This window comes from Nannospalax galili, unplaced genomic scaffold (assembly GCF_000622305.1).
Source record: "Nannospalax galili isolate Female #2095 unplaced genomic scaffold, S.galili_v1.0 scaffold1255, whole genome shotgun sequence".
Taxonomy (NCBI): Eukaryota; Metazoa; Chordata; class Mammalia; order Rodentia; family Spalacidae; genus Nannospalax; species Nannospalax galili.
The window spans coordinates 1,756,778-1,771,407 of record NW_008336359.1 but is presented as its reverse complement, the minus strand read 5'-3'; the positions used below and the strand labels follow the sequence as shown (position 1 = coordinate 1,771,407).

General features: G+C 41.3%; 1 protein-coding gene across 1 annotated transcript in view; it reads right to left on the bottom strand.

Annotated features, from left to right (window-relative positions):
- The window catches only part of Hsdl2 (hydroxysteroid dehydrogenase like 2), a 52,455-nt gene extending 38,957 nt beyond the window's left edge, over nucleotides 1-13,498 (bottom strand). Inside the window, exons 1-4 of the mRNA XM_008831133.3 lie at nucleotides 13,359-13,498; nucleotides 5,954-6,117; nucleotides 4,057-4,155; nucleotides 1,548-1,662 (exon numbers count right to left, since the gene is read on the bottom strand). Of these exons, the coding sequence (XP_008829355.1) occupies nucleotides 1,548-1,662; nucleotides 4,057-4,155; nucleotides 5,954-6,117; nucleotides 13,359-13,375 (395 nt within the window). The 5' untranslated portion in view covers nucleotides 13,376-13,498. The remainder of the gene's footprint in view (nucleotides 1-1,547; nucleotides 1,663-4,056; nucleotides 4,156-5,953; nucleotides 6,118-13,358) is intronic.
- Between the last annotated feature and the right edge of the window lie 1,132 nt (nucleotides 13,499-14,630).

Genomic DNA, 14,630 nt, shown 5'->3' with positions numbered 1-14,630 from the left:
TTTTATTTTATGTGTATGAGTGTATTGCCTGCATGTATGTGAGTGTACCCATATCGTGCAATGCCTCGGAGGTCAGAAGACGGCTTCAGAGTCCCCTGGAACTGGAATTCAGGACGGTTTGTAGCCGCCATGTGGCTGCTGGGAATCAAACCCGGGTCCTCTGCAAGAGGAGTCAGTGTTCTTAACCGCTGGGCCATCTCTCCAGCCCCTTATTTATTATTTTTATTTTATGTGTATGAGTGTTATGCCTGCAGGTAAGTAAGTGCACCCAGGTCGTGCAATGCCCGAAGAGGAGAGAAGAGGCTGTCGGATCCCCCGGGACTGGAGTCACGGACATTTGTTAGCTGCCATGTGGGTGCTGGGATACGAACCCAGGTCTTCTGCAAGAACAGTGTTCTTAACCGCTGAGCTATTTCTCTAGGCCATAAATAAAATATATATATTTTAACATATATATTTATGCCCAGCATAAAGTATTTTTAAAAAATAAATAAAATAAAAAATTTACATGTAATATTTTCAAACTTTTAAGTATTAAAGTTACTACATCTTATAGCTAAATAATATATTGTAGCCTACATACATACATACATGCAGGTAAAATACTACTCATACATACAAATTAAAATAAATCTTTTAAAATGTAAATAAAAATAAAATAGAGTCACCGGGCTTGGTGGCGCATGCCTTTAATCTTGACACTTGGGAGGCAGAGGCAGGCGGTTCTCTGTGAGTTCAAGGCCAGCCTGGTCTACATACTGAGTTCTAGAACAGCTGGGACTACAGGGAGACCCTTTCTCAAAAAGACCAAAAAATAAATAAATAAATAAATAAAATAGAGTACAACAACAAAAGAAATTCTAGGGGTTGAGACTTTAGTTCAGTGGTACAGCATCTGCTTAGCATGCATAATTTGTAAGGGTTCAAGCCTCAGCACTGAAAAAAAAAAAAAAGATTGTGAACTAGTCTATTCTTTCAAGTCAGTTCTTTAAATGTCCAAATGTACATCACTCTGTTAACCAATTCCAGCTTGTTTTTAGGCTTAGCACCAGCTACAATCAATACCACTACAGGGGTTTGTACATACTGCTTTTCATTTCCAAAGGTGCTTTGCTTTTACGGAGGTGAAGTGAGGACAGGCAAACAGTATCATAGCTGATTTTCATTATAACTGAAACTGCACTTCAACCAATCAATAGGAAACAAACAAAATCCACTCCAAACAGTAAGACCATAATTTACACTCCAAGGAAACAGCTCATTTCATTTACACTACAAACACAAGCTTTCCTTTGACCTATTAGACAAAACCCTGCCAGCTGTGCAGGGCCTTCAACATCACAAATCCCATATCACACTTGTCATAGCAACGAGCCCTGTTTTATATTGAAAACTCTCATAGATACTAATATCTTCAGTTCTAATTAGATAGGTAAATATGCTGACTAGAGTTTAACTTGTACTGTTATTTGGTCCCCATCTGTAGGTAAGTAGGTAAGTTCCGTAAGAAAACACTGGGACATCTTTCCCCACACTCTGTGACTTACGTAAGGTAGGTGCCTCTGGTGTTCACATTCATCATCAAGTCCACTCTCTTTGTAGGAGTGTCCAATGTGTTGGTCAAGCTAATAGCACTGGCATTATTCACCAAAATGTCAATTCCTGTTTCCAAAGAAATCAATTTCATTTTAATACAAGTCAGAGTTTTTAGCATGCACAGAAAAGCATTGGTTCTACAGCTGAACCCTCAGCAGACTGACAAATACTTTTATATAATATGATTGACCAATATACCAATGCCAGACTTAGTAACTCTTTCAAAAGAGCACTCATGATTTTCATTGGCACAATGGAGATACAGCCAATCACATAAGTTCGTTGGGAAACTTCAAGGAGACTGAGTCCTTACAAATTATAGCTTCAAACCTATTGGTTCTCTTACCTACTACCCTTCTCTATCTTAGGAACCTTGGGTCAAATCCTCTACTGTATTCTCCAGGACCCATGACCTTTCCAAGAACACTAGTCTCCCTCTCCTCCAAAAGCTCCTTTCTTTTTTTGTTTGGTCTTTTTGAGACAGGGTCTCCCTGTAGGACCAGCTGGCCTGGAACTCACTATGTAGACCAGGCTGACTTTCAACTCACAGAGATACAACTGCCTCTGCCTCCCAAGTGCTGGGATTAAAGGCATGCACCACCACGCCCGGCCAAAAGCTCCTTTCTTAAAGGAACGGTCTCTTTTGTAGCCTTGGAAACTGGAAAAAGTAAATGATCTTTGAGTTTCAGAGCCCAGACAAGTGATGAATTGACTTTAAGTGACTCATAGAAACAAATACAAAAAAATTCTAATTTCTATGAACTCTATCTAGTTATCCAGTTCCTACCTATATACAGTATATCTTGTTTTGTTACATGCTTAACAAAATAATATTAAATGAAAATTACAAAACTACAATATCACATCACCCATTTTCCTTTGTCTCAACATGGTCTGACCCAGAACTCACTGTGTAGACCAGGCTGGCCTTGAACTCACAGAGATTCCCCTGCCTCCACACCTGGCTAGTCTTCATTATTCTAAGGGGCACAACAGTATGAATAAAACTAATGCCACTGAATTGTGCACTTTTAAAAACTGATGTTGGGCATTAGTGGTAAATTTCCATAAACTCAGAATCTGGGAGGAAGAGACAAGTTCAAGGACAGTCTAGGTGAAATTATGAGACCCTATCTCAAAAAATCCAACGGCTGGAGATATAGTTTAATGACAGAGTTCAAGTGTCTTTAAAAAGGTTCTTTATATAGAGCCAGATGTGGTGGTGCACGCCTTTAATCCCAGCACTTAGGAGGCAGAGGCAGGAAGATCTCTGTGAGATGAAAGCCAGCCTCATCTACATATTGAGTTCTAGGCCCACTGGGGCTACAGGGAGATCCTGGTCTCAAAAAAAAAAAAAAAAAAAAAATCAGCACTGAAATCATGAAGCCTACAAGCAGCTGGCTCCCTGCACAAGACCTGCACACAAATATACAGAAGACATGAAGGTAGGAGGACTAACTGGGAAGGAGGAGGGTCAGCAGGAATAAGAAAGGGTAATGGGTGAATATGACCTCCGATTACTGCATATACATATGAATTTCTCAAAAAAAAAAAAAACTATTCAGGGGTGGTGGCACACACCTTTAATCCCAGTACTGGGGAGGCAGAGGCAGGCAGATCTCTGTGAGTTCAAGGCCAACCTGGTCTACATAGTGAGTTCCAGGACAGCTGGAGCTACAGGGAGACCCTGTCTCAAAAAAAGACCAACCCCCGCCCCCCCAAAAAACTATTCAGCAGTGCCTCCTAATTCACATTTTCACTTTCCACAGTTCAGTTACTGAAGGTCAATGACAAATTGAAAATATTAAAGGGAAAACTACAGAAAATAATTTGTGCTAAACTGCATGTTATTCTGAGTAAAACATGATGAAATCTCAAGCCATCCAATTCCATCCTGCCCAGGATCTGAGGCATCTCTTGTGTAGTATATATATTATGCACACACTAGTCACTTAGTGGTTGTATTGATCATCTCTCTGATCAACTGTCTATCACAATGCTTGTACTTACTTGATTTGAACCTAAAGTACAAAAGGAGTGATGCTTGTTTTCAGTGAAAAAGGTAACAGTTCTCTACTTAAGGAAAAAAACTTTCATGCTGAGGATGCTAACTAGATCTAAGGTAAGAACAATTCTTACACCAGTGAACTGTGAAGAAGTTAGAAGAAACTCAGCTCCATACTAGTTTGCAAAGTGAATTATGTACCTCAAACAGCAGATGACAAAGAAGAGCCTGTGGTCACATAGCTTTCATTACAGCACATTATTATTGCTATATTTTATTACTGCTGTTAACCTGTAACTGTACCCAGTTTATAACATTTATCATAGGCATGCAGTATAGGGAAAAAAACAGTATAAACAGGGTTCAGTAAGACCCATGGCTTCTGGCATCCACTGGAGGTTGCTACACCTATATTTTATCAATACTCAATAGTTATTTCAGAATTAAGGCACTACCTCCAAATTTCTCAACTGCTTTCTCCACTGCAAGGTTGATTTGCTGTTCTTCTCTCACATCAACAACACATGGCAAGGCCTTTCCTCCAGCTGCTACAACTACAAAGGAGAAGCAAAGGAAAAAGCATTAAAATAGTCAACAATTATACCTTACATTCTGATGCAACAACGGTAAAAAGAAAAAATGCCCCATTCTTAGAAAAATCAAGTTAATAACCACTAGTAACTCTAATCTACAATAGACAGATTGACTAATCGTAATTCAGCTCCCAACCAGCTATGCCAGTTTTATTAAATAACAAAGAGCCAGGTACGTTAACAAACCTGCAATCCCAACATGTGTGAGGCTGAGGCAGGGGGATCAAGAGTTTGAGGCCAAACTGGGCTATCTAGTCGTCTCTAGGCCAGTCTAAGTTACACGAAGAGATTACCTGAATGAATGAATGAATGAATGAATGAATGAATGAATATATGTTTAAAGAACTTCCATTAGGGGCTGGAGAGATGGCTCAGTGGTTAAGAGCAATTGCCGCTCTTGAAGGAGACCCTAGTTGGGTTCTTAGCACCAACATGGTTCACAACCACCTGTAACTCCAGTTCCAGCCCCTATACAGAACATTTTAATCATCTTTTTACCATTTTCCCCATCGGCACCCTCCCATACCCCTTACCACCGGATTTCATACATTCTGTCATTTGTATTAAGGCCTATTGAATCAAGTTTAGTGTCCCCAGACATCCCTCAATGCAAGTTCATCCACTGGGGTCTAGTCAGCCTATCTAGAGTCTGTCTATTTAAAAAAATCAACTCTTCCTCACCCAGCAATAATCAGCTGCCAATAGTTCCTTGGCTAAGAATGGGGTCTACTACCCATTTCCACAATTCTATGCTGGGTTTTTGTCTGCTTAGGTTTGCATGGGTCTTCTGCATGCTGAGACCATTGCTGAGGGTTTGTATGAGAAAGATTCTAGGTATCGGTAGGACCATTTCCATATGGTCATGCACCTCCTTCCCTGGCTCTTACAATCTTTCCTTCCATCCCCTCTTCCAAAATGGTCCCTGAGTCCTGGGTGAGTGAAGTTTAATATAGGAGTCCTGTCCAAGGACCCACTCTGCAAACGCCTATCCTCTATGCTTTGGCCATTTATGTTCTTTAGTGTTTGTGGCCCTCTGTTGCATGAGGAAGCTTCATTGATGAGTGTTAAAAGATGTACTAGTATTGTCTCTACCCCTGGTTACACTATGTTCTGTGAGCCTTGGGTGAATGTACAATTTTTTTTAATTCTTTTACATTTATTTATTTGTGTGTATGTGGTATGTGCCACAATATGCATGTGGAGGTCAGAAGACAACTTATAGAAGTTGGTTCTCTCTCCTTTCACCACATGGAAAAAGAAAAAAAGTATCCTGTTTCCAGAAAAATCAAGATGAATTACAAGGTCTTATAACCACTAGTAACTATCTCCTACAGTAGAAAGATAAACTAATCATCTATGCCAATTTTATTTAAAAACAATACAGGTAGGGCTGGAAAGATGGCTCAGAGGTTAAGAGTACTGGCTGCTCTTACAGAGACTGTGTTCAATTCCCAACACCCACAATGGTGGCTAATAACCGTCTGTTCCAAGGGATCCGACCTCTTCTGACCTCCACAGGCAGTGCACAACACAGGTACATATGCAGGCAATATACTCATACACATAAAATTAAAATAATTAAAAAAACACAGGCTGAACTCAGGTTGTCAGGCTTGGTGGCAAATACCTTTAACCCACTAAGCCATGATGTCAGTCCTAAACATACATTTCCTTTTAGAGTAGTTTACACTACACTCTACAGATTATATATTGAAACCACTGTGAGGACAGTCTGGGAAATGGCAAATGTCACACTCACTCTCTTCAGCAGCCGTATAGATTGTCCCTGAGAGTTTTGGGTGTGACTGGGTAGTCTTGGCAGCAATGACAATATTGGCTCCATCCTTCGCTGCTTTCAATGCAATAGCTTTGCCAATGCCTCGGCTTGCACCTGTGATAAAAACTGTGCATCCTGCCAGCTTCCTACAACAGGATAAAGATGACCTTATTAGAAATGTCAATATTTTACATGCATCAACTCATGCACATTTCACAATAGACATGTTTCCTGCTCTATTAGTTTCTCTATAGCCTCCCCTGCTGTCGTAGTTTGTTTCTCCATTGCTGTGACAAAATACTCTGACCACTACCAACTTGGGGAGGAAAGGCTTTATTTGTCTTACATCTCCAGGTCACAGTTCATCCGGGAGCCCAAGGTAGGAACTCAGGGCAGGAACCTGGGAGCAGGAGCTGGAGCACAGGCCATGGAGGAATGCTGCTTACTGACTTGCTCCTCTGGCCCCTGCTCAGCTTGCTCTCTTATCCAACACAGGCCCACCTGCCCAGGGGTGACACTACCCACAGTGGGCTGGGCCCTTCCACATCACTCAACAATCAAGAAAATGCCCCAGAGACATGGCCACAGGCCAGTCCAATGGAGGCAATTCCCCAGTTGAGGCTCCCTCAACCCAGGTGTGTCAAGTTGACACTAAAGCTATCCAGCACACCTGCCCATCTGATAGCTATACTTCCACTGTACAATGACTCATAAATTATTTATGACAACTGCAGTTGGCCAATCTTGCTGTGATCTGGCACAAAATCTGCTCAAATACAAAGTAAATCTTAAAGAGAAATGAACTAGGGGGCTGGAGAGATCGCTCAGCAGTTAAGAACACTGGTTGTTCTTGCAGAAGATGAGGGTTCAAATCCCAGCACCCACATGGCAGCTAACTCCAGTCCCAGGGGATCTGACAGCCTCTTCTGACCTCCGTGGGCATTCACAACATGGGTGCACTTACCTACATGCAGGCAATACACACATACACATAAAATAAAAATAACAAATAAAATTTTAAAAAGAGAGAAATGAACTAGTAAGATACACTACCTAAACATGCCATTTTTTTCCACAGAAAAAGTATCAACAAGGATATGTATGTAAGTACGTATATGATATGGGTCATTTGTGTGTGAAGGTGCACACACAAAGACCAAAGGAGGAAGAAGACCTCAAGAAGACCTCAGGTGCCCTTTTTTCTTTTTCTTCTTCTTCTTTTTTTTGAGACAAGGTCTCTCTGTAGCCCCAGCTGTCCTGGAACTCACTATGTAGACCAGGCTGGCCTTGAACTCAGAGATCCACCTGGCTCTTCCTCCCTAGTGCTAGGATTAAAGGCATGTGCCACCATGCCTGACTTCTTTTTCTTTTTAATATTTTTTTATTTATTATTTTTATTTTACGTGTACGAATGTAGTGTCTGCATGTATGTGAGTGCACCCGTGTGGTGTAATGCCGCGGAAGTCAGAAGAGGGCATTGGATTCCCCTGGAACTGGGTAAAGGATGGTTTGTAGCTGCCATGTGAGTGCTAGGAATCAAACCTGGGTCCTCTGCAAGAGCAGTCTGTGCTCTTAACCACTGAGCCATCTCTCCAGCCCTCAGGTGCCCTTTTCTAATTACTCTGCCTTAATTCTCTTTAGACAGGATCTCTAAGTGAAGTTGGAGCTAGGCTGGCAGCCTACCTGTCACAGCAATCCTGTTTCCTTCCTTGACAGCATTAGGGTTACAGGTGCATATGGCCACACCCAGCTTTTCTTGCATGGGAGCTGCAGATTTAAACTCAAGGTCCTCAGATTTAAGCAGCAAGCATTTTTACCCACAGAGCCATCTCTCCAGCCCAGTTTGTTTGTTTGTTTGTTTGTTTGTTTGTTTGTTACAGTGAGTCTCATGTAGCCCAGGCTGGCCTTGAACCCCTGACCTTCCTACCGCTACCTCCCAAGTGCTGGGATTACAGGTGTACCACTATGCCTGATAACATGCTATTTTTGAGTGGCAGAATTGTGCATAATTTTTCCTTTATAGTCTAACTATAATTTTTTATTTATTTTTTTTATTTTATGTGTATGCCGTGTATTGCATGCATGTATGTAAGTGCACTCGTGTCATACAATGCCCACAGAGGACAGAAGAGGCTGTCAGATCCCCTAGAACTGGAGTTAGACTGTTGTTAGCTGCCATGTGGGTGCTGGGATTTGAACTCGGGTCTTTTATAAGAACAACTAGTGTTCTTAACCACTCAGCCATCTCTCTAGCCCCTCTAACTATAATTTTCTACAAAATTTTTTTTCTCTCTCTCTCTTTGAGACAGAGTCTCCCTGTATCCCCAGCTGGCCTGGAGCTCACTATGTACACCAGGCTGGCCTCGAACTCACAGAGTTCTACCTGCCTCTGCCTCTGCCTCTGCCTCCCAAATTTTCTACAAAATTCTACCTGATAAAAGAAATTTTCTAAAAACAAATAATTATCCAATGCACGCTAGTAGCTTGAGTGGAAACCCAAATGTGGATCAATTAATAAATGCATATATATATATAATGTAGTTTAGCCACACAATGAAACATTGTTCAGAAATAAAAAGAAATACATTACTAAAACATGCTACAAGGATGAATCATCTAAGAAAAATAAAGTCACAAAAGATGATATTATTGTAGGATTCCATTTTTATGACATGAACAGAACAGTCAAAGCTGTAGAGACTCAAGATCAGTGGCTACCCACAGTTGTAAGGAGGATGGACTGGGAGTTGACAGCCGAGGGGTAAAGAGTTTCTTTCAGAGATGATAAAAAGGTTTTAAAGTGGGAGAAGTGGCATACTTAATTCCAGTACTCAGAAGGCAGAGGCAGGCAGATCTCTGTGAGTCTGTGGCCAACCTGATCTACATAGCAACTTCTAGGCCAGCCACTTCTACATATTAAAACCCTGTCTTAAAAAAAAAAAAGGTTGTAAATTTATTGTGACAAAATTTGGGAGTGAATATATAAAGCCAATGACTGTACAAGTTAAGAAGGTAAATTGTTCAGTGTACAAATTATGTCTCAGTAAAGCTGCTAAAGAAATAAACCTAGAGTATACAGAAACAGCTAAGTCTGATTGGAAATAGTCTAGATTCAAATACCTTGACAGTTCCCTGTCTCCCATTTCATTCTCTACACCCTTCCTTCTGAACTTGAATTTTTCTATTTAGCTATTAAGGGAGAAGGAAATGCCTAAAATAAAATAGTAGTGTCACCAATAACACTTTCTTGGTGACTTTCTAAGGACAAATAAAGAGCTTGCTTAAGGAAAGGGCAAATACAAGACAGAAAAACTGACAAAGGCAACTAAAAAAGTGGTAACAACAGAAGCAAATCTGTTAACAAAAGAACAAGAGGTTCCAACCTGATCTTGAGGATCACACTGAAAAGTAGGTTATCAGAAGTAAAAGCAGAAGTGGTTTTAAAATAAAAATTAGGGGCTGGAGAGATGGCTCAGTGGTATGAGTGCTTCCTGCTCCTTCAGAGGTCATGAACTCAGTTCCCAGCACCCATATCAGCTGGCTCACAACCCCTGTGATCCAACTCCTGGGGAATCCAATGCCCGTGGCTTCCATGGGCACCTGCACTCATGTGCACATACTCATAAACAGACACATGATTTTTAATAGTAAACTCTTTAAAATAATCACTTTGACTGGGTATGGTGGTGCACACCTTTACTTCTAGCATTGAGAAGTAGTGGCAGATGGATCTCTGTGAGATCAAGGCCAGCCTGGTCTACACAATGAGTTCCAGGCCACTTGGGGCTACATGGAAACCCTGTCTCAAAAAGAAAAAAAATAAATAAATAAAATGCTTAAAAAATAAAATAAAAATTACTTGGGATTTGTTCTTTTTCTCTGAATGATTATGTGATATTTAATGTATAAGTTTGTTTATGTTGGCATTCAATTTTAGTTTAGTTTAGTTTTGCTCTTTTGAGACAGGGTCTCACTATGTAGCTTTGGTTGGCCTGGAACTTACTATAGACTAAGTTAGCCTTGAACTCACAGAGAAGCCTCTGCTTCTTAAGAGCTGGGATTAAAAGTGTGGGCCACCACACCCAATCTCAATTTTAGTTTAGTTTTTTTGTTTGTTTGTTTCCTGATCATTGACAATGAATGTTTTTAAAACATGACTTAAAAGTCAAAACCTTATAATCATGTATTTTCAAAGAAGTCTGGTATCTTATCTGTGTATAACCAGCTTTATTAATTTCTGACCTGTCCTTTTTAATTTTCAGAAATACACAAACATATGTAATACACATAATACATTCTACATATATGTGTGTGTGTAATTTTCTATTTTCCCAGTATATAAATCAGTATACACAGACAACTAAAGAGATATTTAATGTTAGCCAGGCGTGGTAGCGCACACCTTTAATCCCAGCGCTTGGGAGGTAGAGGCAGGTGGATCAGCCTGGTTTACATAGTGAGTTCTAGGCCAGCTGGGGCTACAGAGAGACCTTGTCTCAAAAAGACCAAAAAAAAAAAGATATTTAATGTTAAGTATTCACATGAAAATGTCCTCCAACTACTGGTTACAAAGGCCCTATCCCTTTGCCTGGAATGCAGCGGGACTAAATCCCAGTAGGATAAAGGGCATTCTCCACCTTCTCACCCAGGGTCCAGGGTACTGGCAGCAAGAGTGACAAAGGCATTCAGATCTGCCCCACTGAGAAAGACCTGGGTTCCAAAGCATTAGAATCTGACTGCCAACTCAGAGAATAAGTCCATATTTCTTTTTTTATTATTTTTATTTTATTTGTATGCGTTTATTGCCTGTGTGTAGGTAAGTGCACCCGTGTCGTGCAATGCCAGCGGAGGACAGAACAGGCCGACGGATCCCCTGGAACCAGAGTTACAGTTGTTAGCTGCCATATGGGTGCTGGGATTCGAACCAAGGTCTTCTGCAAGAACAACCAGTGTTAACCACTGCATCTCTGCAGCCCCAAGTCCATATTTCTTAATGCCATTGTTAAATAACTAAAATGTGTAAATGGAGAGACAATCTAGACTTCACTTTACTAAGAGTCTTTCAAAATCAGAGTAAATAGTGATACAATTTTGAACGATTAAAAAAATATATATATATGGGTGTATATATACATATATATGTATATCAGCTATTCTAAAGTTCATTAGAAAAACTAAATATCCAAAAATAGCCAGAAAAATTCAGAAAAATAATCCAAATGAACTAGCTTTTCTAGATATTAAAATATTTCATAAAACTAGATTAATTAGGGCCAGGTGTGGCGGCACACACCTTTAACAAAATAAAAAAAACCACACACAAAAAAAGTTCAGTACTAACACATGGACAGACCAAAATACAAGAGGATAGAATGAAGAAACAGATCCCTATGTATACAAAAATCTAACATGATTGTGGTGGAATTACTAAGAAAAGAGAAAGGACTAATCATTAGATTTGGCTGAGACAGTGAGATAGCTATCTGAACCAAAATGAAGTGGACTTTCTAACTCATCTCCTATACCAAAATAAAATCTCAGGTGGTTAAAAATATATATATATATACATATATATACATATGCTATATGTCTGTCATAAAAAGATTCATAGAAAGTATAAAAATGGGCTGGAGAGATGATTCAGTGGTCTAGAGCATTGCCGCTTTTATAGAGGACCCAGGTTCAGTTCCCAGAACTTACATGGTAGTTAACAACTCCAGTTCCAAGGGATTCAACATATTTTCCTGACCTCTGAGGGCAGTGCATGCATGTGGTACACTTATATACATTCAAGCAAAACACTCATATACATAACATAAAAATAATAAATTAAATAAATACATAAAATTAACAAAACCATTGACAAAAAGTATAACAATAAGGGCTGGAGATAAGAGTTCAGTTGTACAGCACTTATCTAATGCATGTGAATCCACGAATTCAGTCCCCAGCATCACAAAATACAGTGTGAAACCATAAAATATTAAAACACAAACTGAAAGATCTTGGTTTAATGTAATCTTATAGGTATGTCACAAAAACACAAAAGTCTTAGAAGGGCAGGTAATTCTGACTTCATAAAAGTGCATTTAGCATAATCAAAGTGAAGATGCAATAAAACTCAAGTTACAGCCGGGTGTGGTAGCGCAAGCCTTTGATCCCAGCACTTGGGAGGCAGAGGCAGGGAGATCTTTGTGAGTTCAAGGTCAGCCTGGTCTACAAAGCACATTCCAGGTTAGCAGGGGCTACAGGGATACCCTGTCTCAAAAATACCAAAAAAAAAAAAAAAAAAAAAAGTAAAACTCAAGATACTCGTGATACATATGATAAAGGACAAAATTTCTCAAATAAATTAAAAAATCTCACTGGGTGTTGGCTCTGTTAGGGACTGGGATTTTTTAAATTTATTTGAGAAACTTTGTTCTTCATATGTATCACAACTAACTTTTTTATAGCATCTTGACTTTGATTATGCCAACATGCATGAGGCCCTGGATTTCGTTTCCCAGTTTCACTATACAAACAACAGAAAGCCCTCATTAGGGGCTGCAGAAAAGGCTCAGTGGCTAAGAGCAGGTACTGTTCTTGCAGAGAAGCTGAATGTAATTCTCAGCACTCCCATCAGACAGCTCACAACTGCTTGTAACTCCCGTTCCAGACGGGTGTAAGACTCGAAAAGACTTCTTACCAACACCTTTTTCAACTATTTAAATTTTTTCAATGTCTATCTTCCAAGCTAATTACAGAAATTATTCGACTTAAGTACTTAAGTAAACTTCACAGAAACATAGTAGACAAGCGTTTACTAGGAGCTACGGAGTGGAGAGAAGGAAACTGGAAGACAGTGTCTTGGGGTATTTGTTCTAATTTTGCTGGTTGAGAAGTTCTGGACATTGGCTGCACAACTTTGTGAATATATTTAATACTCCTAAATTGTACACTTAAAACTGGTAAAGATGGTATTTGATCACATTCTAAGTGAGAAAAAAAAAATCCGCCCCCACCAAGATATCCCTATTTTAACAATATTTAAAATTGTTATTAATTTGAAAAACATTCTTTAAAACCACCATTCTTTTCATTATTAACAACCATGCGTTCGGAACCAACGGAAAATCCAATCACCGACTGTCCCAAGCGACCTTTCCCCTAGAACTGGCGCGCGTCGCAGCTACGCAGCCAAGGCTGGAGCGCAGGCGGGGCGCCCCGGGGGTGTGGGTGGCCCTTCCCTACCCAGGCTGGGCAGAAGTGCCCACTGTGGGTCACTCCCCGGGCGCTGCCGCGGGTCCCCGCTACTCCGGGCGAACCCGAGGGGAGAGAGCGCCGCGGCCACTTCTGGGATCCGTCTGCCCGCCCAGCGACCTGGCGCCGCTCCCCATCCTCTTACCCAGTGTTGGGCAGCATGACCTTCAGAGGACTTGGTGGCTAGCTGACGGGTGGCGGCAGGCAGACAGTGAAAGGCGAACCTTCCCTCCGCATTTAGCCGCGCCCCCGGCCCCGCCCCGAGCCCCGTTCGGGAATCGGCGCCCCTAGACCAAGATCCGTGAGCGCGCTTGCGCACGTCAGGAACTGGGCGGGACTTTCCGCTGTCCCTCACCCGACTCCCTGGAAACCAGCGACCGAGCATGCTCATGCGCTCTTGGAGACAGCTCCGCCCCGCCCCTTTCCCGGGTCCTTCGCCGACAATCAGTCTCCAGCCAGTGTGCGGTATCAGTTTCTCTGTAGGCGGGGTTTCGGTAGTGCCGACCTTCGGGTGGGGAGGTTGGCGGTAGGGACGCCAGGGACTGAACTGGGGTCCTCGGCTTCGGTCCTCGCTGTGGTGCCCGGGGCCTCCGCTCCTCCGCGGCTGCAGGCACGCTTGCTGTTGACTTTTAAAATACACTTTTGCCGAGGCTACCCGCCTCGAAATCTGGACTAAGCCAGCCTGACCTCCCATGTCTGTGGATAGCCACTGAGGGGCCAGCTTCTGGAAGAGATCATTGCAAAGGTCGCCTTGACGAAGTCATCGTAAGCTCGGCCACAAAAGCCAAATTTGGAGAAGGAAAAAATTCTGAGCCCTGGAATGAATGCTGAAATGAGGTCAATTCAGGGATTCAGTTTCGCCCTTGGAACCTCACTCGTCTCATAACGAACTGAAGACGAAATTGTTTTTCGTTTCGTCGTGGTTAAAGATGCTTAAGAGGTTGTTATATGATGCTTAGTTTAGGAAACTAACCTTAAGATAGGGAGGTAGTCTCGAATTTCTTACAGGCCCTGTCTGGCTCTGTGGCTCTGTTTGCTCATTGACTTTGCCCACAACCTATTGACATGTCATTTTTTTACCTAGGATATGGTTCTTAGAGACTCCAGAAGAATGTAGCTGTCAACAAATACTAGCCCCTCTTATGTGCAAGTAACTTGAGATACATGTATGCAGGACAAAATGTACACTATCTGTACACATGGGAGATGTGAGTAATCAGCCTCTTTCAGACTCCCGTAAAATTCAGTTGTTTCTGAAAAAGTTGAGACGGTTAGATGAAAAACTTACTCTCCATTCATCCTTGAGTGCTTTTACTGAAAGATAGGTATATTTGTCAGATACAATTAACTCTTGGTAGTGGGATGATGTCTCTTTTAGATTCTTTCTTCAATCATGTAGCTTTTATTTCCATGGAGA